The sequence below is a fragment of the Drosophila rhopaloa genome, unplaced genomic scaffold (assembly GCF_018152115.1).
Source record: "Drosophila rhopaloa isolate 14029-0021.01 unplaced genomic scaffold, ASM1815211v1 contig_212, whole genome shotgun sequence".
NCBI lineage: Eukaryota > Metazoa > Arthropoda > Insecta > Diptera > Drosophilidae > Drosophila > Drosophila rhopaloa.
Window position 1 is genome coordinate 7,266 of NW_025335098.1, and position 27,104 is coordinate 34,369.

At 47.7% G+C, this 27,104-nt stretch overlaps 3 protein-coding genes across 3 annotated transcripts; 2 read left to right on the top strand and 1 right to left on the bottom strand.

Annotated features, from left to right (window-relative positions):
• The first annotated feature begins 803 nt into the window (after window positions 1-803).
• Window positions 804-4,045, top strand: LOC123037898. Its single transcript, XM_044460726.1, has 2 exons — window positions 804-3,254; window positions 3,317-4,045. The coding sequence occupies exons 1-2, from the start codon at window positions 887-889 to the stop codon at window positions 3,364-3,366; spliced, it is 2,418 nt and encodes an 805-aa protein (XP_044316661.1). The 5' UTR covers window positions 804-886; the 3' UTR covers window positions 3,367-4,045.
• Window positions 4,046-11,888: 7,843 nt separating this feature from the next.
• LOC123037896 lies at window positions 11,889-14,677 on the top strand. Its single transcript, XM_044460724.1, has 2 exons — window positions 11,889-14,502; window positions 14,565-14,677. Exons 1-2 carry the CDS (start codon window positions 12,135-12,137, stop codon window positions 14,612-14,614), a joined length of 2,418 nt encoding a protein of 805 aa, XP_044316659.1. The 5' UTR covers window positions 11,889-12,134; the 3' UTR covers window positions 14,615-14,677.
• Window positions 14,678-23,085: 8,408 nt separating this feature from the next.
• LOC123037897 lies at window positions 23,086-24,227 on the bottom strand. Its single transcript, XM_044460725.1, has 2 exons — window positions 23,546-24,227; window positions 23,086-23,466 (listed from the first exon to the last, which is right to left on the bottom strand). Exons 1-2 carry the CDS (start codon window positions 23,645-23,647, stop codon window positions 23,245-23,247), a joined length of 324 nt encoding a protein of 107 aa, XP_044316660.1. The 5' UTR covers window positions 23,648-24,227; the 3' UTR covers window positions 23,086-23,244.
• Between the last annotated feature and the right edge of the window lie 2,877 nt (window positions 24,228-27,104).

The window sequence follows — 27,104 nt, forward strand, 5'->3', positions numbered from 1 at the left end:
CAGCGTTAAAAAATTCCAGCGTGTTCTATCAGATTCAATTCACCTCAACACCGAAATTTCTTCAGGGGAGGACATTGAGCTCGTAATTGATTCCCTCTACAACAAAATTTACTGTGCGGCTGCGGCAGCTTCCCAAAATAGAAGCTCGCGTACTCATCATCGGCCAGGGCAAATCATTCTTAGTCAACGTCTTCAGAATCAACTTGATGCCAAAAATATTAGTAAGCGTAATTTTATTGCCAGGCCCACTCCAGAAAATCGGAAAATATATAATTCACACAGTCGTGCCTTTTCTAAATCCGTGCAGGAGGAAAAAACTAAAATTAACAACAAAATGTTTAACAACATCGACCCAACGGACCGCTATCGCGCCCAAAAACTCTGGAAAATTGCTAATCGTTTCAAGAGAAAACCGGAGCCAAACTGGCCCTTAAAAATCAAGTGTGAAAATGGTGGTGGTAGTAGTAGGGAAACATTTACTTGGACAAAGACAAGCGAGGAGAAAACTGAAGCTTTCGTTAAGCACCTTGAAGAAAGGTTTACACCAAAACTAACAACTTCAGCTGAATATAGGGATACTGTAATTTCTGAGTCAAGAGAAATCATTAGGCATAAGAAATTAATCACGACGACTAGGTGGCTGCACAGGGAGAATTATGGGGGAGACCACCCTGTTGCTGACGTGCGGTTTAAGCCAATTACACCTGCAGAAGTTTATCTAGAGATTAAACTCCTACAAAATAAAAAGGCCCCGGGGGAGGACCGGATTGAAAATAGTCTCATCAAAAAACTTCCCCATAAAGCCGTAATTTTTATTACCTACATTTACAACTGCATCCTTAGATACGGGCACTTTCCCTCAAAATGGAAGTGCGCATACATCTCCATGATTAAAAAACCCGGAAAAAGTCATCATGAGGTTGACTCGTATAGGCCAATCAGCCTCTTGGCTGGCTTCTCCAAAATTTTTGAGGTGCTCCTAATGAAAAGGATGTTCAGGTGTAAGGACTTTGAGGATGCAGTCCCCGCTCACCAGTTCGGCTTTCGGAGGGGGCACAGCACAGAGCAACAACTATTTAGAGTGACTCAGTTCATACAGAACGCTTTCAAACAAAAGCTTCACTGCTCTGCTGTTTTTATAGATGTTAGTGAAGCGTTTGACCGTGTTTGGCACCAAGGTCTGCTCTTGAAGCTCGCTAAGCTACTACCTTACTGCCTCCTCAAAACTCTTGATAGCTACCTCACAAACCGCACATTTATTGTCAACGGATACAACGGGCACCAATCCAGAATTGGAACCATTGCCGCGGGTGTCCCTCAAGGCAGTGTCTTGGGACCCATATTATACACAATTTATACAGCAGATATGCCGCTCCCAAGCTCCGTTGAACGAACCCTTTTCAAAGAACAGGTGGACCATAAATTCATGCTGCTCTCAACATATGCGGATGATACTATCATCATGTGCGCAGACAAAGCAGCGCACATAGCTATCAACACAAACACCACCTATCTATACGAAATCACAGAATGGGCGTCAGACTGGGGCATTACCCTCAATGCGAACAAAACAGTACACGTTATGTTTTCAAACCGCACCGTCTCGGTCTCACGAGGGCCTAAGGCTCCATTAATTCATGGCAAGATAATCCAAAGCCATTTTAAACACCGTTACCTTGGGCTTTTACTGGACAAGAGGCTTAAACTTAACCACCATACCACCCAACTCGCTAACAGAGTACGTGCCTCTGCCTACGGACTAAACTGGATACTGGGGAAGCAAAGTAAGCTCCCAGCCGCAAGCAAGGCACTACTTTATAAGCAGATGATTGCGCCAATCTGGCACTATGCCCTCCCAGTCTGGGGCCCCTTGGTCTCCAAAACTCAATTCAAAAAAATTGAAGTTTCCCAGAACAAAATCTTACGCTGGGTGGTGCAAGCTGGCCGCTACACAAGAAACAAGGTTATACAAAGCTGCTATAAGGTAAAATCGGCACAGGAGGTACTTGACGACGCTAGTGGCAGGCTCGCCAACTCCCTCTATGCACACCCGAATGCAGAAGCCAGAAATCTTCTTATAGATTTATTTACTCCAAATAACCAGGATCTTCCTGTGTACAGCAAACAACTTGAGACGCATTTCGCACCTTTGCGACAACTTCTGCTCCAGCAGCCGGAACAACACCAGCAGGTAGTGCCCACATTAATTCGCCTTGACCAGCAACAACAAAAACAATACAGTCTGCAGCAGGATCAGTTGCGAGTTGAGCAGCAAGAAAACAACGCCCGACAAAGACAAGAACTTGCGATTTCGTCTGGTACACCTCAGGAACGACCATCGATAGATTGGGTCAATCATCAATCACGGCTAGTCAGAAGCGGCTCAATCAGCCGTTGGGACATGGCTCGCAAAATCCGCTTCCAGCCGGAATACATCCAAAGGCTTATTATGAGCCCGCTATTACCGTCCGAGATCCAACCGCCAACGCCAGAGGAGCAACTCGAGGCTGGCCTCAACAGGCTAAAACTGCGTCTGGAAAAGGAACTATTAGACACAGATGATTCTGCCGACGTCGCCAACACGGCTACAAGGCCGGATACTGGCGAAATCAGTAGCTGCGATACTTTAGGTCCTCCAGAAGTACCGACTCACACCAACTTAGCAGCGCTACTCCCTCCTGGTGCGAGAGATAAAATCATAGTTAACAGCGCATATGAAATTCAGCGACTTTCTGCTCACCAGCTGACTGATACCTCTGCCGCTGCCCCAAGACTGACAGGCAACACAGACATCAGCTCCAATACTCCAATGCAACCAAATTCGATTGCAGCTGAGATATCTCCTCCTAGTGCGAGAAAAATAACTGGAGTTAAAAACCAACAGCCACGTTTGCACTGGTTTACCGCTGCTACCGAGTTTCCTACTTCTGCTCCTTTGAACCCGTTGGAAGGCACTGCCACAAACTCTGCAGCCGGACTAGCCCCAACGCTTTTATTCGGCAACACCATATCTGATGATTGGAGCTGCGTCTCCTGCGTTCCAGACTCATCAGCCCAACCACCGCCATTGGCATCAGAAACGGGGACCAGCTCGCCTCATAGTGCACAAAGAAACTGGCAAGTCTCTGATCGTCAGCTGATTGGACGCTCCCTCAACGCCGGCAGCACTGCTCCAATCCCGGCTACCGGCGAAACCACTCTGAGTTCTCCAGAAGCTCCAGCGAGCATTGGTTTGTTTTCTCTACTCCCTCCTGGTGTGTGAGATGAAATTGTAAGTGGGAGCGTACACAAAAACCGGCAATCTTATACTCACCAGCTGACCGGCGCACCTGCTGCTGCCCCAAGTCCAACAGATGGGAAAAATAGTCGAAACTAACAAACCAGCGACCACAAGCGCACGGGCCTGCTGCTGTCATTGAGTTTCTTCTTAGCTGACAGGCAACGCTGACATCAGCTCCAATGCTCTAGGACCCCAAAATTCGATTGCAGCCGAGATATCTCCTCCTGATGATGCTCCACGCCTGGCTACTAACGCCATCATCGACTCCGCTACACTGGACTCTGATGTGCCAGCAAACACCAACTCTGCTGCGCTTTTTTCTCCTGGTGTGAGAGATAAGATTACAGTCAGCAACACACACGGAAATTGGCGATTTCTTACTCACCCCACTGGCTCCTACTGCTTGGCTTACTGCGGGAACTGATACTCCCACTACTGCTCCTTTGGTCCCGTTGGATGGCATCGCCACAAACTCCGCAGCTAGCTTCTCCCCAACAGATGTATCCGGCAACACCACATCTGCTGGCTGGAGCTGCACTGATGTCACCAAAAATTGGCACCTACTTCAGCCTTGGTTGGCGCCTCCTGCGTTCCAGACTCTGCAGCACAAACACCGCCCACAGCAGCAAAAACGGGTCCCAATTGGCTCCCCAGTGTGCAAGAAACCTGGCAAATTCCTGGACACCAGCTGACTGGATGCTCTGTAGACACTGGCAACACTGCTCCAAGCCTGGCTGCTGGCGTAATCACTAGCTGCGTTACTCCCTCATGATGCAAAAAAAAAAAAAAAAAAATAAAATTGTAAGTAAAAAAGCGTCCGCAAAAACTCGCAATCTTATACTCACCAGCTGACCGGCGCACCTGCTACTGCCCCAAGTCCAACGGATGGGAAAGAAGTCGAAATTAACAACCATCGGCCACATCTGGCACCGGCCTGCTGCTGGCATTGAGTCTCCTCCCACTGCTCACCTGGATCTGTTGACTGCAGCTGGTTTGACCCCAGCAGATGCCTTGAGCAACGACTCATCCGCTGGCTGGAGCTCCTCTCGGGCACCTTTTCTGGACCCCGAGGAACTAACGCTGAACCTGCTGCTAGCTTCAGCTGTACACAACTCCCGTAGACAATCCCGTCGAAACAAGGAGGGTATCCACCGAAAAGCGCTGGCGCTAATAAGAAAAATGAAATACATGAAAGAAATTTATTCCAACTCTGAAATGTAAACAAAAAGGGCTGCGATACCGATGGTGATGTGAGGCCGTCGATGCTCGCGGCTGCGATACCAATGAACTAGTTCATAAATCGTAGCCGCGAGTATCGATCGCGACGCATCGCTATCGATATTCGCAGTTCCTATTGTCAGTATATTTTTGTTATATGTCTTAAAGCCTTTTATTGTATTGGCCTCTGCCACTGGCCGCTAAATAGTATTTATATATAGCTTATACACTAAAAAGCTGAAATAAATAAATAGCCATTGCCCTGCTATAGGCAAATGGTCTTACTAGTGTCCGCACTGCCGGCACCAAAGCGAAAAAAAAAACCCCGTCTAAGCCAACTGAGGAATGCATGGATATCTTCGAGGAAGCTGAGGACGCCCACAGCAGCCTGACCACTTGCCGAAATGTGCAGAAAACTCCCACAGAGTCGGCATGCACGCGGAGAGACAGTCAGGCCCCTCGCAAAACGATTCAGGACACAAGCCAACAACCTTCTGCTGACCAAGTAAACCCCTCGGCACAAAAACCTGTTGAAAAAATCCCTGCTATCTTCTTACATAATATTTCTTCCATCCAACCTCTAATAACGGCTCTCAACAATATTGAGGGTCTGCAAAACAATTATTCCATGGCATGCCTAATTGGAAATAAAATCAAGATTACATGCAAGGACTTTATCTCCTATCAACAGATTTTGGCTAAACTGGAGGCTGAGAAATGTCAGTCTCACACGTTTCAGCGACCGTCGGAGCGTGGCTATAGAGTTGTTATCAGGCATTTACATCATTCCACGCCCAGCGACCAGATTCGCCGGCAACTTACTGAACTGGGTCTACATGTCCGCTACATTAACAACATCAAACATCGACGCAGCAGAAAGCCTCTGGACATCTTTGAAGTAGAGCTGGCTCCTGCGGCTGACCATGCCAACGACAAAATCCTCAGCGTCAACAGGCTGGGAAATCAAATCGTCAAGGTTGAACGTCAGCTGAGGAGGCTTGAACCCGCAATGTGCCATCGCTGCCAGCGTTTTGAGCACACCAAGTCAAATTGTCGCCGGGATTTCGTGTGCATGAAATGCGCAGGAAGCCACGCGACGACGGATTGCTCGGAGGTCAGAGTCTCAAATCCCAAATGTGCAAACTGTGGGCTCGGCCATGTTGCCAGCTATAAGGGATGCGTTGAGTACAAAAAAGGGCAGGCCCGCCTTACAGCCTACCGTGCGCATATTGCCGTGGATAAGAGACCCCAAACCAACACTGAGCACAGGCAGCGACAAACTCACCGGAATACGACGAACCTGCCAGGCGAAACAAGGGCGTGCCCTGAAGAGTCTTCACGAGTACAAAACCCCTTTCGCAGTATACCTAGCAAAGTCAACCAAGCCACCTATAGTCAGGCTCTCAATAAAAATCTCACAAAAACCATTCCTGCTAAAAATCCTGCAGAAAATCACCTGAAAGAGTTTCAGACCCGACTACAAGCTGAACAACGTGGTGTTAGGGAAAACTGTCATACAGCCCGCATTAATACTCTTTCTCCCAGCAGGAATAACAGCGAAAAGTCTCCCCCTACAACGAGCGGCCATCAACAACGCAGGCAGCCACTTCAACGGGAACCACACATGCTGCGGGGAAACCAAACTGGATCTGCTCCGCCTTTATTCACTGCTGATGAAATGATGCAGTTGGTCCAGCAAAACCTGGTTGCCGTGAGTGAAATGGGAAAAAAAGTTGATGCCCTGTTTAAATTAGTACACCTCCTTATTGCCTCATCCAAGGGGCAAATAAATGTTAATGAGGAATGCCATGCCTAATACAAGAAATGCTAGACGAAATTCCAGAATTTACTCAGAAGATCCCACTCAGCCAATAGCAAATGCAGGCGTCTCCCTATGCAAATCATTCAAAATTGCGTATTGGAACGCCTGTGGCCTTGGCAACAAATTCCCTGAAGTAGAACTTTTTATTCAGCAAAATAAATTAGACTTAATGATTATTACTGAAATCCGCCTTGCCTCTAACTTCGACCCACTTACCACCACCATTAACAAAGCACACATAAATGGCTACGTTCTATACACCGCCACACACCCCACCAAAAGAAGTGGTGGCACGGCCGTGTACATAAAGGCAGATCTTAAACATATAGCCTTGCAGCCAATATTAGAAGACTACTTACAAAGCTGCCCACTAGCCATCACAGTTGGCAATAGGGAAGAAATAGTTATAGCCCCAGTTTATCTTCCACCTCAACATAATTGGTCTGATGTCCATTTTAATAAGTTATTCGACCACATAAAAAAACTATCGTATAGCTCCAAAATTATTATATGCGGGGATTGGAACGCAAAAAACCCCTGGTGGGGAGGCATGAGATCCTGTGCAAGAGGCAGGAACCTCTTGCGATCGATTCACTTAAATAAACAGCTAAACGTACTAGCGACTGGAGGCGCCACTCACTACCCCTTTGATAGTAGAAAAAAGCCATCAGCAATTGATTTCGCAATCTATTCAGGCATTCCTAGCGATAGGATTCGTACACATTCCATAGTTGATCTGCAGTCTGACCACCTCCCTATTGTCATTGAGTTGGCTGTAAATGGATTCTTTGAAAACAGCGCCAAAAAACGTCGGCTCCTACCACCCAGAGCCAGCGTTAAAAAATTCCAGCGTGTTCTATCAGATTCAATTCACCTCAACACCGAAATTTCTTCAGGGGAGGACATTGAGCTCGTAATTGATTCCCTCTACAACAAAATTTACTGTGCGGCTGCGGCAGCTTCCCAAAATAGAAGCTCGCGTACTCATCATCGGCCAGGGCAAATCATTCTTAGTCAACGTCTTCAGAATCAACTTGATGCCAAAAATATTAGTAAGCGTAATTTTATTGCCCGTGCAGAAGGAAAAAACTAAAATTAACAACAAAATGTTTAACAACATCGACCCAACGGACCGCTATCGCGCCCAAAAACTCTGGAAAATTGCTAATCGTTTCAAGAGAAAACCGGAGCCAAACTGGCCCTTAAAAAACTAACAACTTCAGCTGAATATAGGGATACTGTAATTTCTGAGTCAAGAGAAATCATCAGGCATAAGAAACTAATCACGACGACTAGGTGGCTGCACAGGGAGAATTATGGGGGAGACCACCCTGTTGCTGACGTGCGGTTTAAGCCAATTACACCTGCAGAAGTTTATCTAGAGATTAAACTCCTACAAAATAAAAAGGCCCCGGGGGGAGACCGGATTGAAAATAGTCTCATCAAAAAACTTCCCCATAAAGCCGTAATTTTTATTACCTACATTTACAACTGCATCCTTAGATACGGGCACTTTCCCTCAAAATGGAAGTGCGCATACATCTCCATGATTAAAAAACCCGGAAAAAGCCATCATGAGGTTGACTCGTATAGGCCAATCAGCCTCTTGGCTGGCTTCTCCAAAATTTTTGAGGTGCTCCTAATGAAAAGGATGTTCAGGTGTAAGGACTTTGAGGATGCAGTCCCCGCTCACCAGTTCGGCTTTCGGAGGGGGCACAGCACAGAGCAACAACTATTTAGAGTGACTCAGTTCATACAGAACGCTTTCAAACAAAAGCTTCACTGCTCTGCTGTTTTTATAGATGTTAGTGAAGCGTTTGACCGTGTTTGGCACCAAGGTCTGCTCTTGAAGCTCGCTAAGCTACTACCTTACTGCCTCCTCAAAACTCTTGATAGCTACCTCACAAACCGCACATTTATTGTCAACGGATACAACGGGCACCAATCCAGAATTGGAACCATTGCCGCGGGTGTCCCTCAAGGCAGTGTCTTGGGACCCATATTATACACAATTTATACAGCAGATATGCCGCTCCCAAGCTCCGTTGAACGAACCCTTTTCAAAGAACAGGTGGACCATAAATTCATGCTGCTCTCAACATATGCGGATGATACTATCATCATGTGCGCAGACAAAAGCAGCGCACATAGCTATCAACACAAACACCACCTATCTATACGAAATCACAGAATGGGCGTCAGACTGGGGCATTACCCTCAATGCGAACAAAACAGTACACGTTATGTTTTCAAACCGCACCGTCTCGGTCTCACGAGGGCCTAAGGCTCCATTAATTCATGGCAAGATAATCCAAAGCCATTTTAAACACCGTTACCTTGGGCTTTTACTGGACAAGAGGCTTAAACTTAACCACCATACCACCCAACTCGCTAACAGAGTACGTGCCTCTGCCTACGGACTAAACTGGATACTGGGGAAGCAAAGTAAGCTCCCAGCCGCAAGCAAGGCACTACTTTATAAGCAGATGATTGCGCCAATCTGGCACTATGCCCTCCCAGTCTGGGGCCCCTTGGTCTCCAAAACTCAATTCAAAAAAATTGAAGTTTCCCAGAACAAAATCTGGGTGGTGCAAGCTGGTGCAAGCTGGTGCAAGCTGGGTGGTGCAAGCTGGCCGCTACACAAGAAACAAGGTTATACAAAGCTGCTATAAGGTAAAATCGGCACAGGAGGTACTTGACGACGCTAGTGGCAGGCTCGCCAACTCCCTCTATGCACACCCGAATGCAGAAGCCAGAAATCTTCTTATAGATTTATTTACTCCAAATAACCAGGATCTTCCTGTGTACAGCAAACAACTTGAGACGCATTTCGCACCTTTGCGACAACTTCTGCTCCAGCAGCCGGAACAACACCAGCAGGTAGTGCCCACATTAATTCGCCTTGACCAGCAACAACAAAAACAATACAGTCTGCAGCAGGATCAGTTGCGAGTTGAGCAGCAAGAAAACAACGCCCGACAAAGACAAGAACTTGCGATTTCGTCTGGTACACCTCAGGAACGACCATCGATAGATTGGGTCAATCATCAATCACGGCTAGTCAGAAGCGGCTCAATCAGCCGTTGGGACATGGCTCGCAAAATCCGCTTCCAGCCGGAATACATCCAAAGGCTTATTATGAGCCCGCTATTACCGTCCGAGATCCAACCGCCAACGCCAGAGGAGCAACTCGAGGCTGGCCTCAACAGGCTAAAACTGCGTCTGGAAAAGGAACTATTAGACACAGATGATTCTGCCGACGTCGCCAACACGGCTACAAGGCCGGATACTGGCGAAATCAGTAGCTGCGATACTTTAGGTCCTCCAGAAGTACCGACTCACACCAACTTAGCAGCGCTACTCCCTCCTGGTGCGAGAGATAAAATCATAGTTAACAGCGCATATGAAATTCAGCGACTTTCTGCTCACCAGCTGACTGATACCTCTGCCGCTGCCCCAAGACTGACAGGCAACACAGACATCAGCTCCAATACTCCAATGCAACCAAATTCGATTGCAGCTGAGATATCTCCTCCTAGTGCGAGAAAAATAACTGGAGTTAAAAACCAACAGCCACGTTTGCACTGGTTTACCGCTGCTACCGAGTTTCCTACTTCTGCTCCTTTGAACCCGTTGGAAGGCACTGCCACAAACTCTGCAGCCGGACTAGCCCCAACGCTTTTATTCGGCAACACCATATCTGATGATTGGAGCTGCGTCTCCTGCGTTCCAGACTCATCAGCCCAACCACCGCCATTGGCATCAGAAACGGGGACCAGCTCGCCTCATAGTGCACAAAGAAACTGGCAAGTCTCTGATCGTCAGCTGATTGGACGCTCCCTCAACGCCGGCAGCACTGCTCCAATCCCGGCTACCGGCGAAACCACTCTGAGTTCTCCAGAAGCACCAGCGAGCACTGGCCTGGTTTCGCTACTCCCTCCTGGTGTGTGAGATGAAATTGTAAGTGGGAGCGTACACAAAAACCGGCAATCTTATACTCACCAGCTGACCGGCGCACCTGCTGCTGCCCCAAGTCCAACAGATGGGAAAAATAGTCGAAACTAACAAACCAGCGACCACAAGCGCACGGGCCTGCTGCTGTCATTGAGTTTCTTCTTAGCTGACAGGCAACGCTGACATCAGCTCCAATGCTCTAGGACCCCAAAATTCGATTGCAGCCGAGATATCTCCTCCTGATGATGCTCCACGCCTGGCTACTAACGCCATCATCGACTCCGCTACACTGGACTCTGATGTGCCAGCAAACACCAACTCTGCTGCGCTTTTTTCTCCTGGTGTGAGAGATAAGATTACAGTCAGCAACACACACGGAAATTGGCGATTTCTTACTCACCCCACTGGCTCCTACTGCTTGGCTTACTGCGGGAACTGATACTCCCACTACTGCTCCTTTGGTCCCGTTGGATGGCATCGCCACAAACTCCGCAGCTAGCTTCTCCCCAACAGATGTATCCGGCAACACCACATCTGCTGGCTGGAGCTGCACTGATGTCACCAAAAATTGGCACCTACTTCAGCCTTGGTTGGCGCCTCCTGCGTTCCAGACTCTGCAGCACAAACACCGCCCACAGCAGCAAAAACGGGTCCCAATTGGCTCCCCAGTGTGCAAGAAACCTGGCAAATTCCTGGACACCAGCTGACTGGATGCTCTGTAGACACTGGCAACACTGCTCCAAGCCTGGCTGCTGGCGTAATCACTAGCTGCGTTACTCCCTCATGATGCAAAAAAAAAAAAAAAAATAAAATTGTAAGTAAAAAAGCGTCCGCAAAAACTCGCAATCTTATACTCACCAGCTGACCGGCGCACCTGCTACTGCCCCAAGTCCAACGGATGGGAAAGAAGTCGAAATTAACAACCATCGGCCACATCTGGCACCGGCCTGCTGCTGGCATTGAGTCTCCTCCCACTGCTCACCTGGATCTGTTGACTGCAGCTGGTTTGACCCCAGCAGATGCCTTGAGCAACGACTCATCCGCTGGCTGGAGCTCCTCTCGGGCACCTTTTCTGGACCCCGAGGAACTAACGCTGAACCTGCTGCTAGCTTCAGCTGTACACAACTCCCGTAGACAATCCCGTCGAAACAAGGAGGGCATCCACCGAAAAGCGCTGGCGCTAATAAGAAAAATGAAATACATGAAAGAAATTTATTCCAACTCTGAAATGTAAACAAAAAGGGCTGCGATACCGATGGTGATGTGAGGCCGTCGATGCTCGCGGCTGCGATACCAATGAACTAGTTCATAAATCGTAGCCGCGAGTATCGATCGCGACGCATCGCTATCGATATTCGCAGTTCCTATTGTCAGTATATTTTTGTTATATGTCTTAAAGCCTTTTATTGTATTGGCCTCTGCCACTGGCCGCTAAATAGTATTTATATATAGCTTATACACTAAAAAGCTGAAATAAATAAATAGCCATTGCCCTGCTATAGGCAAATGGTCTTACTAGTGTCCGCACTGCCGGCACCAAAGCGAAAAGATACTGTAATTTCTGAGTCAAGAGAAATCATTAGGCATAAGAAATTAATCACGACGACTAGGTGGCTGCACAGGGAGAATTATGGGGGAGACCACCCTGTTGCTGACGTGCGGTTTAAGCCAATTACACCTGCAGAAGTTTATCTAGAGATTAAACTCCTACAAAATAAAAAGGCCCCGGGGGGAGACCGGATTGAAAATAGTCTCATCAAAAAACTTCCCCATAAAGCCGTAATTTTTATTACCTACATTTACAACTGCATCCTTAGATACGGGCACTTTCCCTCAAAATGGAAGTGCGCATACATCTCCATGATTAAAAAACCCGGAAAAAGTCATCATGAGGTTGACTCGTATAGGCCAATCAGCCTCTTGGCTGGCTTCTCCAAAATTTTTGAGGTGCTCCTAATGAAAAGGATGTTCAGGTGTAAGGACTTTGAGGATGCAGTCCCCGCTCACCAGTTCGGCTTTCGGAGGGGGCACAGCACAGAGCAACAACTATTTAGAGTGACTCAGTTCATACAGAACGCTTTCAAACAAAAGCTTCACTGCTCTGCTGTTTTTATAGATGTTAGTGAAGCGTTTGACCGTGTTTGGCACCAAGGTCTGCTCTTGAAGCTCGCTAAGCTACTACCTTACTGCCTCCTCAAAACTCTTGATAGCTACCTCACAAACCGCACATTTATTGTCAACGGATACAACGGGCACCAATCCAGAATTGGAACCATTGCCGCGGGTGTCCCTCAAGGCAGTGTCTTGGGACCCATATTATACACAATTTATACAGCAGATATGCCGCTCCCAAGCTCCGTTGAACGAACCCTTTTCAAAGAACAGGTGGACCATAAATTCATGCTGCTCTCAACATATGCGGATGATACTATCATCATGTGCGCAGACAAAGCAGCGCACATAGCTATCAACACAAACACCACCTATCTATACGAAATCACAGAATGGGCGTCAGACTGGGGCATTACCCTCAATGCGAACAAAACAGTACACGTTATGTTTTCAAACCGCACCGTCTCGGTCTCACGAGGGCCTAAGGCTCCATTAATTCATGGCAAGATAATCCAAAGCCATTTTAAACACCGTTACCTTGGGCTTTTACTGGACAAGAGGCTTAAACTTAACCACCATACCACCCAACTCGCTAACAGAGTACGTGCCTCTGCCTACGGACTAAACTGGATACTGGGGAAGCAAAGTAAGCTCCCAGCCGCAAGCAAGGCACTACTTTATAAGCAGATGATTGCGCCAATCTGGCACTATGCCCTCCCAGTCTGGGGCCCCTTGGTCTCCAAAACTCAATTCAAAAAAATTGAAGTTTCCCAGAACAAAATCTTACGCTGGGTGGTGCAAGCTGGCCGCTACACAAGAAACAAGGTTATACAAAGCTGCTATAAGGTAAAATCGGCACAGGAGGTACTTGACGACGCTAGTGGCAGGCTCGCCAACTCCCTCTATGCACACCCGAATGCAGAAGCCAGAAATCTTCTTATAGATTTATTTACTCCAAATAACCAGGATCTTCCTGTGTACAGCAAACAACTTGAGACGCATTTCGCACCTTTGCGACAACTTCTGCTCCAGCAGCCGGAACAACACCAGCAGGTAGTGCCCACATTAATTCGCCTTGACCAGCAACAACAAAAACAATACAGTCTGCAGCAGGATCAGTTGCGAGTTGAGCAGCAAGAAAACAACGCCCGACAAAGACAAGAACTTGCGATTTCGTCTGGTACACCTCAGGAACGACCATCGATAGATTGGGTCAATCATCAATCACGGCTAGTCAGAAGCGGCTCAATCAGCCGTTGGGACATGGCTCGCAAAATCCGCTTCCAGCCGGAATACATCCAAAGGCTTATTATGAGCCCGCTATTACCGTCCGAGATCCAACCGCCAACGCCAGAGGAGCAACTCGAGGCTGGCCTCAACAGGCTAAAACTGCGTCTGGAAAAGGAACTATTAGACACAGATGATTCTGCCGACGTCGCCAACACGGCTACAAGGCCGGATACTGGCGAAATCAGTAGCTGCGATACTTTAGGTCCTCCAGAAGTACCGACTCACACCAACTTAGCAGCGCTACTCCCTCCTGGTGCGAGAGATAAAATCATAGTTAACAGCGCATATGAAATTCAGCGACTTTCTGCTCACCAGCTGACTGATACCTCTGCCGCTGCCCCAAGACTGACAGGCAACACAGACATCAGCTCCAATACTCCAATGCAACCAAATTCGATTGCAGCTGAGATATCTCCTCCTAGTGCGAGAAAAATAACTGGAGTTAAAAACCAACAGCCACGTTTGCACTGGTTTACCGCTGCTACCGAGTTTCCTACTTCTGCTCCTTTGAACCCGTTGGAAGGCACTGCCACAAACTCTGCAGCCGGACTAGCCCCAACGCTTTTATTCGGCAACACCATATCTGATGATTGGAGCTGCGTCTCCTGCGTTCCAGACTCATCAGCCCAACCACCGCCATTGGCATCAGAAACGGGGACCAGCTCGCCTCATAGTGCACAAAGAAACTGGCAAGTCTCTGATCGTCAGCTGATTGGACGCTCCCTCAACGCCGGCAGCACTGCTCCAATCCCGGCTACCGGCGAAACCACTCTGAGTTCTCCAGAAGCTCCAGCGAGCATTGGTTTGTTTTCTCTACTCCCTCCTGGTGTGTGAGATGAAATTGTAAGTGGGAGCGTACACAAAAACCGGCAATCTTATACTCACCAGCTGACCGGCGCACCTGCTGCTGCCCCAAGTCCAACAGATGGGAAAAATAGTCGAAACTAACAAACCAGCGACCACAAGCGCACGGGCCTGCTGCTGTCATTGAGTTTCTTCTTAGCTGACAGGCAACGCTGACATCAGCTCCAATGCTCTAGGACCCCAAAATTCGATTGCAGCCGAGATATCTCCTCCTGATGATGCTCCACGCCTGGCTACTAACGCCATCATCGACTCCGCTACACTGGACTCTGATGTGCCAGCAAACACCAACTCTGCTGCGCTTTTTTCTCCTGGTGTGAGAGATAAGATTACAGTCAGCAACACACACGGAAATTGGCGATTTCTTACTCACCCCACTGGCTCCTACTGCTTGGCTTACTGCGGGAACTGATACTCCCACTACTGCTCCTTTGGTCCCGTTGGATGGCATCGCCACAAACTCCGCAGCTAGCTTCTCCCCAACAGATGTATCCGGCAACACCACATCTGCTGGCTGGAGCTGCACTGATGTCACCAAAAATTGGCACCTACTTCAGCCTTGGTTGGCGCCTCCTGCGTTCCAGACTCTGCAGCACAAACACCGCCCACAGCAGCAAAAACGGGTCCCAATTGGCTCCCCAGTGTGCAAGAAACCTGGCAAATTCCTGGACACCAGCTGACTGGATGCTCTGTAGACACTGGCAACACTGCTCCAAGCCTGGCTGCTGGCGTAATCACTAGCTGCGTTACTCCCTCATGATGCAAAAAAAAAAAAAAAAAAAAATAAAATTGTAAGTAAAAAAGCGTCCGCAAAAACTCGCAATCTTATACTCACCAGCTGACCGGCGCACCTGCTACTGCCCCAAGTCCAACGGATGGGAAAGAAGTCGAAATTAACAACCATCGGCCACATCTGGCACCGGCCTGCTGCTGGCATTGAGTCTCCTCCCACTGCTCACCTGGATCTGTTGACTGCAGCTGGTTTGACCCCAGCAGATGCCTTGAGCAACGACTCATCCGCTGGCTGGAGCTCCTCTCGGGCACCTTTTCTGGACCCCGAGGAACTAACGCTGAACCTGCTGCTAGCTTCAGCTGTACACAACTCCCGTAGACAATCCCGTCGAAACAAGGAGGGCATCCACCGAAAAGCGCTGGCGCTAATAAGAAAAATGAAATACATGAAAGAAATTTATTCCAACTCTGAAATGTAAACAAAAAGGGCTGCGATACCGATGGTGATGTGAGGCCGTCGATGCTCGCGGCTGCGATACCAATGAACTAGTTCATAAATCGTAGCCGCGAGTATCGATCGCGACGCATCGCTATCGATATTCGCAGTTCCTATTGTCAGTATATTTTTGTTATATGTCTTAAAGCCTTTTATTGTATTGGCCTCTGCCACTGGCCGCTAAATAGTATTTATATATAGCTTATACACTAAAAAGCTGAAATAAATAAATAGCCATTGCCCTGCTATAGGCAAATGGTCTTACTAGTGTCCGCACTGCCGGCACCAAAGCGAAAAATATATAGCTTATACACTAAAAAGCTGAAATAAATAAATAGCCATTGCCCTGCTATAGGCAAATGGTCTTACTAGTGTCCGCACTGCCGGCACCAAAGCGAAAAGCCGGCACCAAAGCGAAAATTGGCCTCTGCCACTGGCCGCTAAATAGTATTTATATATAGCTTATACACTAAAAAGCTGAAATAAATAAATAGCCATTGCCCTGCTATAGGCAAATGGTCTTACTAGTGTCCGCACTGCCGGCACCAAAGCGAAAAATAGTGTCGCACTGCCGGCACCAAAGCGAAAAAAGTTTTTCGTACGTAGCGTGTAACTACTGGACAATTTTAACGTGTTAAAATGTTTTATGTGACTGACGCGCATGTATTTAGTGCTAGTGTTTGTTCTGTGTATGTAAATTGTCTACACTGACACATGCACTTGTGCTGTGAAAAACTCTTGTATCGCACCCACACACACAAACTAATTCGCGGCTTTTCTGGGCTTCTCGCGCCAAAATCAAACTCACCACGCACTTATACATGCAAACTGAACTGTTTTAAAGCCACACATACCACTGCAGCCTAACCTAACTTTAGCGCACGTGTTTTTTGCCAAACCAAATAAAATGATCTCCAACGCTAATACTGACCACCAGAGCCGTGATATACCTAGCGATGTATCTAGTGTATCACTGAGCCCTACTCTACCTGGACCCAGCAGCAAAAAAGTAACTGTGGTTGCAGACATTCATTTGCCATCTCGTGAGAAGGAAGGAGAGGGGTTAAACGCACCGCGCTACGCCACCTCCACTAACACCTGCAAAAACTTCAAGCCCGGTGATCAGCCTGTTGTGGATGCTATTGACTGTGATAATTATGAACTAAATAATCATATTTTATCTACCCTTAGACGTAAATCTACCCTTAACTCAGTTGCGCCAGCGTCCAAACCTGGACCCTTGTGCAGCAAACGGAAGAAGCTTTCTCTCTCGATAACAAGTAAAAAGCGAACCAGGTCCATCTCGGCGGCCAAACTCATGGAAGCTGCTACTCCGGCTGGCGAACCAGCAATCAAGCCAACTTGCCTGGCGCCTGTGTCCAGCACCCCGTCTAAGCCAACTGAGGAATGCATGGATATCTTCGAGGAAGCTGAGGACGCCCACAGCAGCCTGACCACTTGCCGAAATGTGCAGAAAACTCCCACAGAGTCGGCATGCACGCGGAGAGACAGTCAGGCCCCTCGCAAAACGATTCAGGACACAAGCCAACAACCTCCTGCTGACCAAGTAAACCCCTCGGCACAAAAACCTGTTGAAAAAATCCCTGCTATCTTCTTACATAATATTTCTTCCATCCAACCTCTAATAACGGCTCTCAACAATATTGAGGGTCTGCAAAACAATTATTCCATGGCATGCCTAATTGGAAATAAAATCAAGATTACATGCAAGGACTTTATCTCCTATCAACAGATTTTGGCTAAACTGGAGGCTGAGAAATGTCAGTCTCACACGTTTCAGCGACCGTCGGAGCGTGGCTATAGAGTTGTTATCAGGCATTTACATCATTCCACGCCCAGCGACCAGATTCGCCGGCAACTTACTGAACTGGGTCTACATGTCCGCTACATTAACAACATCAAACATCGACGCAGCAGAAAGCCTCTGGACATCTTTGAAGTAGAGCTGGCTCCTGCGGCTGACCATGCCAACGACAAAATCCTCAGCGTCAACAGGCTGGGAAATCAAATCGTCAAGGTTGAACGTCAGCTGAGGAGGCTTGAACCCGCAATGTGCCATCGCTGCCAGCGTTTTGAGCACACCAAGTCAAATTGTCGCCGGGATTTCGTGTGCATGAAATGCGCAGGAAGCCACGCGACGACGGATTGCTCGGAGGTCAGAGTCTCAAATCCCAAATGTGCAAACTGTGGGCTCGGCCATGTTGCCAGCTATAAGGGATGCGTTGAGTACAAAAAAGCGCAGGCCCGCCTTACAGCCTACCGTGCGCATATTGCCGTGGATAAGAGACCCCAAACCAACACTGAGCACAGGCAGCGACAAACTCACCGGAATACGACGAACCTGCCAGGCGAAACAAGGGCGTGCCCTGAAGAGTCTTCACGAGTACAAAACCCCTTTCGCAGTATACCTAGCAAAGTCAACCAAGCCACCTATAGTCAGGCTCTCAATAAAAATCTCACAAAAACCATTCCTGCTAAAAATCCTGCAGAAAATCACCTGAAAGAGTTTCAGACCCGACTACAAGCTGAACAACGTGGTGTTAGGGAAAACTGTCATACAGCCCGCATTAATACTCTTTCTCCCAGCAGGAATAACAGCGAAAAGTCTCCCCCTACAACGAGCGGCCATCAACAACGCAGGCAGCCACTTCAACGGGAACCACACATGCTGCGGGGAAACCAAACTAGATCTGCTCCGCCTTTATTCACTGCTGATGAAATGATGCAGTTGGTCCAGCAAAACCTGGTTGCCGTGAGTGAAATGGGAAAAAAAGTTGATGCCCTGTTTAAATTAGTACACCTCCTTATTGCCTCATCCAAGGGGCAAATAAATGTTAATGAGGAATGCCATGCCTAATACAAGAAATGCTAGACGAAATTCCAGAATTTACTCAGAAGATCCCACTCAGCCAATAGCAAATGCAGGCGTCTCCCTATGCAAATCATTCAAAATTGCGTATTGGAACGCCTGTGGCCTTGGCAACAAATTCCCTGAAGTAGAACTTTTTATTCAGCAAAATAAATTAGACTTAATGATTATTACTGAAATCCGCCTTGCCTCTAACTTCGACCCACTTACCACCACCATTAACAAAGCACACATAAATGGCTACGTTCTATACACCGCCACACACCCCACCAAAAGAAGTGGTGGCACGGCCGTGTACATAAAGGCAGATCTTAAACATATAGCCTTGCAGCCAATATTAGAAGACTACTTACAAAGCTGCCCACTAGCCATCACAGTTGGCAATAGGGAAGAAATAGTTATAGCCCCAGTTTATCTTCCACCTCAACATAATTGGTCTGATGTCCATTTTAATAAGTTATTCGACCACATAAAAAAACTATCGTATAGCTCCAAAATTATTATATGCGGGGATTGGAACGCAAAAAACCCCTGGTGGGGAGGCATGAGATCCTGTGCAAGAGGCAGGAACCTCTTGCGATCGATTCACTTAAATAAACAGCTAAACGTACTAGCGACTGGAGGCGCCACTCACTACCCCTTTGATAGTAGAAAAAAGCCATCAGCAATTGATTTCGCAATCTATTCAGGCATTCCTAGCGATAGGATTCGTACACATTCCATAGTTGATCTGCAGTCTGACCACCTCCCTATTGTCATTGAGTTGGCTGTAAATGGATTCTTTGAAAACAGCGCCAAAAAACGTCGGCTCCTACCACCCAGAGCCAGCGTTAAAAAATTCCAGCGTGTTCTATCAGATTCAATTCACCTCAACACCGAAATTTCTTCAGGGGAGGACATTGAGCTCGTAATTGATTCCCTCTACAACAAAATTTACTGTGCGGCTGCGGCAGCTTCCCAAAATAGAAGCTCGCGTACTCATCATCGGCCAGGGCAAATCATTCTTAGTTAACGTCTTCAGAATCAACTTGATGCCAAAAATATTAGTAAGCGTAATTTTATTGCCAGGCCCACTCCAGAAAATCGGAAAATATATAATTCACACAGTCGTGCCTTTTCTAAATCTGTGCAGGAGGAAAAAACTAAAATTAACAACAAAATGTTTAACAACATCGACCCAACGGACCGCTATCGCGCCCAAAAACTCTGGAAAATTGCTAATCGTTTCAAGAGAAAACCGGAGCCAAACTGGCCCTTAAAAATCAAGTGTGAAAATGGTGGTGGTAGTAGTAGGGAAACATTTACTTGGACAAAGACAAGCGAGGAGAAAACTGAAGCTTTCGTTAAGCACCTTGAAGAAAGGTTTACACCAAAACTAACAACTTCAGCTGAATATAGGGATACTGTAATTTCTGAGTCAAGAGAAATCATTAGGCATAAGAAATTAATCACGACGACTAGGTGGCTGCACAGGGAGAATTATGGGGGAGACCACCCTGTTGCTGACGTGCGGTTTAAGCCAATTACACCTGCAGAAGTTTATCTAGAGATTAAACTCCTACAAAATAAAAAAGGCCCCGGGGGAGACCGGATTGAAAATAGTCTCATCAAAAAACTTCCCCATAAAGCCGTAATTTTTATTACCTACATTTACAACTGCATCCTTAGATACGGGCACTTTCCCTCAAAATGGAAGTGCGCATACATCTCCATGATTAAAAAACCCGGAAAAAGTCATCATGAGGTTGACTCGTATAGGCCAATCAGCCTCTTGGCTGGCTTCTCCAAAATTTTTGAGGTGCTCCTAATGAAAAGGATGTTCAGGTGTAAGGACTTTGAGGATGCAGTCCCCGCTCACCAGTTCGGCTTTCGGAGGGGGCACAGCACAGAGCAACAACTATTTAGAGTGACTCAGTTCATACAGAACGCTTTCAAACAAAAGCTTCACTGCTCTGCTGTTTTTATAGATGTTAGTGAAGCGTTTGACCGTGTTTGGCACCAAGGTCTGCTCTTGAAGCTCGCTAAGCTACTACCTTACTGCCTCCTCAAAACTCTTGATAGCTACCTCACAAACCGCACATTTATTGTCAACGGATACAACGGGCACCAATCCAGAATTGGAACCATTGCCGCGGGTGTCCCTCAAGGCAGTGTCTTGGGACCCATATTATACACAATTTATACAGCAGATATGCCGCTCCCAAGCTCCGTTGAACGAACCCTTTTCAAAGAACAGGTGGACCATAAATTCATGCTGCTCTCAACATATGCGGATGATACTATCATCATGTGCGCAGACAAAGCAGCGCACATAGCTATCAACACAAACACCACCTATCTATACGAAATCACAGAATGGGCGTCAGACTGGGGCATTACCCTCAATGCGAACAAAACAGTACACGTTATGTTTTCAAACCGCACCGTCTCGGTCTCACGAGGGCCTAAGGCTCCATTAATTCATGGCAAGATAATCCAAAGCCATTTTAAACACCGTTACCTTGGGCTTTTACTGGACAAGAGGCTTAAACTTAACCACCATACCACCCAACTCGCTAACAGAGTACGTGCCTCTGCCTACGGACTAAACTGGATACTGGGGAAGCAAAGTAAGCTCCCAGCCGCAAGCAAGGCACTACTTTATAAGCAGATGATTGCGCCAATCTGGCACTATGCCCTCCCAGTCTGGGGCCCCTTGGTCTCCAAAACTCAATTCAAAAAAATTGAAGTTTCCCAGAACAAAATCTTACGCTGGGTGGTGCAAGCTGGCCGCTACACAAGAAACAAGGTTATACAAAGCTGCTATAAGGTAAAATCGGCACAGGAGGTACTTGACGACGCTAGTGGCAGGCTCGCCAACTCCCTCTATGCACACCCGAATGCAGAAGCCAGAAATCTTCTTATAGATTTATTTACTCCAAATAACCAGGATCTTCCTGTGTACAGCAAACAACTTGAGACGCATTTCGCACCTTTGCGACAACTTCTGCTCCAGCAGCCGGAACAACACCAGCAGGTAGTGCCCACATTAATTCGCCTTGACCAGCAACAACAAAAACAATACAGTCTGCAGCAGGATCAGTTGCGAGTTGAGCAGCAAGAAAACAACGCCCGACAAAGACAAGAACTTGCGATTTCGTCTGGTACACCTCAGGAACGACCATCGATAGATTGGGTCAATCATCAATCACGGCTAGTCAGAAGCGGCTCAATCAGCCGTTGGGACATGGCTCGCAAAATCCGCTTCCAGCCGGAATACATCCAAAGGCTTATTATGAGCCCGCTATTACCGTCCGAGATCCAACCGCCAACGCCAGAGGAGCAACTCGAGGCTGGCCTCAACAGGCTAAAACTGCGTCTGGAAAAGGAACTATTAGACACAGATGATTCTGCCGACGTCGCCAACACGGCTACAAGGCCGGATACTGGCGAAATCAGTAGCTGCGATACTTTAGGTCCTCCAGAAGTACCGACTCACACCAACTTAGCAGCGCTACTCCCTCCTGGTGCGAGAGATAAAATCATAGTTAACAGCGCATATGAAATTCAGCGACTTTCTGCTCACCAGCTGACTGATACCTCTGCCGCTGCCCCAAGACTGACAGGCAACACAGACATCAGCTCCAATACTCCAATGCAACCAAATTCGATTGCAGCTGAGATATCTCATCCTAGTGCGAGAAAAATAACTGGAGTTAAAAACCAACAGCCACGTTTGCACTGGTTTACCGCTGCTACCGAGTTTCCTACTTCTGCTCCTTTGAACCCGTTGGAAGGCACTGCCACAAACTCTGCAGCCGGACTAGCCCCAACGCTTTTATTCGGCAACACCATATCTGATGATTGGAGCTGCGTCTCCTGCGTTCCAGACTCATCAGCCCAACCACCGCCATTGGCATCAGAAACGGGGACCAGCTCGCCTCATAGTGCACAAAGAAACTGGCAAGTCTCTGATCGTCAGCTGATTGGACGCTCCCTCAACGCCGGCAGCACTGCTCCAATCCCGGCTACCGGCGAAACCACTCTGAGTTCTCCAGAAGCTCCAGCGAGCATTGGTTTGTTTTCTCTACTCCCTCCTGCTGACCGGCGCACCTGCTGCTGCCCCAAGTCCAACAGATGGGAAAAATAGTCGAAACTAACAAACCAGCGACCACAAGCGCACGGGCCTGCTGCTGTCATTGAGTTTCTTCTTAGCTGACAGGCAACGCTGACATCAGCTCCAATGCTCTAGGACCCCAAAATTCGATTGCAGCCGAGATATCTCCTCCTGATGATGCTCCACGCCTGGCTACTAACGCCATCATCGACTCCGCTACACTGGACTCTGATGTGCCAGCAAACACCAACTCTGCTGCGCTTTTTTCTCCTGGTGTGAGAGATAAGATTACAGTCAGCAACACACACGGAAATTGGCGATTTCTTACTCACCCCACTGGCTCCTACTGCTTGGCTTACTGCGGGAACTGATACTCCCACTACTGCTCCTTTGGTCCCGTTGGATGGCATCGCCACAAACTCCGCAGCTAGCTTCTCCCCAACAGATGTATCCGGCAACACCACATCTGCTGGCTGGAGCTGCACTGATGTCACCAAAAATTGGCACCTACTTCAGCCTTGGTTGGCGCCTCCTGCGTTCCAGACTCTGCAGCACAAACACCGCCCACAGCAGCAAAAACGGGTCCCAATTGGCTCCCCAGTGTGCAAGAAACCTGGCAAATTCCTGGACACCAGCTGACTGGATGCTCTGTAGACACTGGCAACACTGCTCCAAGCCTGGCTGCTGGCGTAATCACTAGCTGCGTTACTCCCTCATGATGCAAAAAAAAAAAAAAAAAATAAAATTGTAAGTAAAAAAGCGTCCGCAAAAACTCGCAATCTTATACTCACCAGCTGACCGGCGCACCTGCTACTGCCCCAAGTCCAACGGATGGGAAAGAAGTCGAAATTAACAACCATCGGCCACATCTGGCACCGGCCTGCTGCTGGCATTGAGTCTCCTCCCACTGCTCACCTGGATCTGTTGACTGCAGCTGGTTTGACCCCAGCAGATGCCTTGAGCAACGACTCATCCGCTGGCTGGAGCTCCTCTCGGGCACCTTTTCTGGACCCCGAGGAACTAACGCTGAACCTGCTGCTAGCTTCAGCTGTACACAACTCCCGTAGACAATCCCGTCGAAACAAGGAGGGCATCCACCGAAAAGCGCTGGCGCTAATAAGAAAAATGAAATACATGAAAGAAATTTATTCCAACTCTGAAATGTAAACAAAAAGGGCTGCGATACCGATGGTGATGTGAGGCCGTCGATGCTCGCGGCTGCGATACCAATGAACTAGTTCATAAATCGTAGCCGCGAGTATCGATCGCGACGCATCGCTATCGATATTCGCAGTTCCTATTGTCAGTATATTTTTGTTATATGTCTTAAAGCCTTTTATTGTATTGGCCTCTGCCACTGGCCGCTAAATAGTATTTATATATAGCTTATACACTAAAAAGCTGAAATAAATAAATAGCCATTGCCCTGCTATAGGCAAATGGTCTTACTAGTGTCCGCACTGCCGGCACCAAAGCGAAAATTCTAGACGCCGCGGCGGAGGTTTTTCAAAACGGAGGCGTCGTGAAACTAAATCCGTGGCTCCTAATACCGCAAAGGGGGCTTCTCTCCCACGAGCAAATGGACTCCTTGGTGCGCGGATGAGCTCCAGCTGCGCCGTACATTTATACTGCAAAATATGATTTTATATGCCAAAACTCACTCTGGACTGACCTGCACGCGAGCCTTTAAACTACGGCGAGGGAACTTTAAATCCTGGAAACTGAGTCCTGGGGCCTCACATTGACGTTTCTCTTGTGCGCTATGGAGTGACGGCCGGATACATTTTGCCCCAAGATTGCGCCCCAGCTGTAGCGAATGTACATCCTGACCTGTGTGCGGTAATTTTCGAGGCAAGTGATGAAATTGCGGCGTAAATTGGCTGGCCCGTCACCAAAATCCAACTGACGAATTGCCCTGGCGGAATTGGTTTTCCTTATCTGCAAAAGGAGTTTGTTTATGCTTTATCACTTTGACAGCGGCGTGGGATGTTTACCAAAAAAACTTCATGGGGCAAGAGAATCCAACGCACAGGTTGTAGGCTAGCGGGGGTGCGGTATGCGCTTGCCAAACGACTGTTTTCTGGAGATGCCAACCTGCTACGACACGGAAACAGCTGTTTTTTCTCACCACGACCGAGTTTTCTCCAGCTGACAATTTGTCTTTTGATAAGTTGTTTTGCTGCAAAATAAAACTGTCTTTAAACAGCGGCGAAGCACTGAATCTCTGCAGTAAACCTGCGAAACGGCGGCGGCGTTGGATTTTTTTTTTTAAAAACAAAAAAAGGGCTTGCGGCGATTTCTCGACATCCTCTCCTTTCTTGCCACCCAAAAGGACTCCAGCAGACGACCGCTTGAAAGGAGAACTACAGAGGCGTTTGGAGTTCCTAGACGCTGTGGCGGCGATTTTTTCAAATCGGAGGCGCCGTAAAACTAAATCCGTGGCTCCTAAGGACCGCAAAGTGGGACTTCTCTCCCACGAGCAAATGGACTCCTTTGTGCGCGGTTAAGAAGTGGGTTCTCCAGCTGCCTCTCACCAGTGATTGCCGCCTGCCACCTTCGCCCCAAGATTGCGCCCAGCTGTAGCGAATGCACACGCCTTTTTCTGTGTGCGGTGAAATTCGTGATGAGCGATGAAATCGCGGCGGAAGGCGGACGTCTTTATGTGGCACCAAAATGGCTGGCATCTCACCAAAATCCAAGTGATTCCAACTGACGAACTGCTCTGGCGGAATTGGTTTTCCTTATCTGCAAAAAGAGATTGATTATGCTTTTATAACTTTGACAGCGGCGTGGGATGTTTACCAAAAAACTTCACGGGGCAAGAGAATCCAACGCACAGGTTGTAGGCTAGCGGGGGTGCGGTATGCGCTTGCCAAACGACTGTTTTCTGGAGATGCCAACCTGCTACGACACGGAAACAGCTGTTTTTTCTCACCACGACCGAGTTTTCTCCAGCTGACAATTTGTCTTTTGATAAGTTGTTTTGCTGCAAAATAAAACTGGTTACGCCTCCAATTATTTAATATAATAATCAAAACTCACACTTGCGACGAGTCCTCGACATCCTCTCCTTTCTTGCCACCCAAAGGACACTAGTAGACGACCACTTGCAAGGAGAACTACAGAGGCGTTTGGAGTTTCTAGACGCCGCGGCGGAGGTTTTTCAAAACGGAGGCGTCGTGAAACTAAATCCGTGGCTCCTAATACCGCAAAGGGGGCTTCTCTCCCACGAGCAAATGGACTCCTTGGTGCGCGGATGAGCTCCAGCTGCGCCGTACATTTATACTGCAAAATATGATTTTATATGCCAAAACTCACTCTGGATTGACCTGCACGCGAGCCTTTAAATTACGGCGAGGGAACTTTAAGTCCTGACAACTGAGTCCTGGGGCCTCACATGGACGCCGGCGTGTGACTACCCAAAGATCTTGCGAGGCGGTTATGAGAATCTCTTACTGAGATAGTTTCTCTTGTGCGCTGCGGAGTGACTGGCGGATACATTTCGCCCCATGTTTGCGCCCAGCTGTAGTGAATGCACATACCTGTCTTGTGTGCGGTGAGGTGCGGCGAGGGATGGCGGCTGCGCTCCACAGTATTGGATTGTATCCCCTCCGGGACTTCTTGGCTGTTTTTCCTCATCCAATGGTTGTTTCAGCTGGCGGCTCTATGCGATGAGGAGTTACTGCCGGCGATGGTCTGCTTCTTCGGCGATATGGTGCTGCGCGGACGTCGTTTTTGCTGATAGTCGGTTGTGGATTCACGCTCTTTTGGCTCTGTTGACTGCCGAATGATGTAGACCTAAAAATGCTCAAATTATTCGTGGCTCCCACGAATTGTATATGTACTAAAATTAATGTTACCAACTGTCGAGCTCCTAGCTAAAGTTATCTAAGACACGTACCAGAATTGTGGTAGACTTTGTTACAATTTAAACTGTTATACTAAACCTAGCTTTAAGTACTAATCTGTCTCAAAGCCATGTAAATTTCTCTCTCTCTCATTAATTGTACCTATATATTCATGTATTTGTAATCAGAGGCCAATAAAAGTAGCATGGGGCAACTAGGTACCATCCAGTCCTAGTCTGTCGTCCAGCAAGCAAAGTTTAAAAAAGTTGGGATTTTCTATCGGTTTTATGTTTGGCCAATCCATCCGACCTACCAAATTGCTTCAGGATCGCCCGACTATATCCTATAGCCGCCATATAACTGATTAAATGGAAGTTGGAAGTTGGGATTTTGAGCAATCAATCCGACCTACCAAAATTCATAAGGATCGGCCGACTATATACTAAAGCCGCCATATAACTTATTGATCGGAAATACCATAACTTTGGTGTTTGTAAAGTTA

Bases quoted from the DNA above. Each gene is read 5' to 3' on its own strand.
- LOC123037898 (XM_044460726.1), top strand. From the start codon at position 887: ATGATTAAAAAACCCGGAAAAAGTCATCATGAGGTTGACTCGTATAGG. The intron at 3,255-3,316 runs GTGTGTGAGATG...TATACTCACCAG, and splicing joins GTTTTCTCTACTCCCTCCTG to CTGACCGGCGCACCTGCTGC.
- LOC123037896 (XM_044460724.1), top strand. From the start codon at position 12,135: ATGATTAAAAAACCCGGAAAAAGTCATCATGAGGTTGACTCGTATAGG. The intron at 14,503-14,564 runs GTGTGTGAGATG...TATACTCACCAG, and splicing joins GTTTTCTCTACTCCCTCCTG to CTGACCGGCGCACCTGCTGC.
- LOC123037897 (XM_044460725.1), bottom strand. From the start codon at position 23,647: ATGCCAGCAGCAGGCCGGTGCCAGATGTGGCCGATGGTTGTTAATTTC. The intron at 23,467-23,545 runs GTGAGTATAAGA...TTGCATCATGAG, and splicing joins GCAGGTGCGCCGGTCAGCTG to GGAGTAACGCAGCTAGTGAT.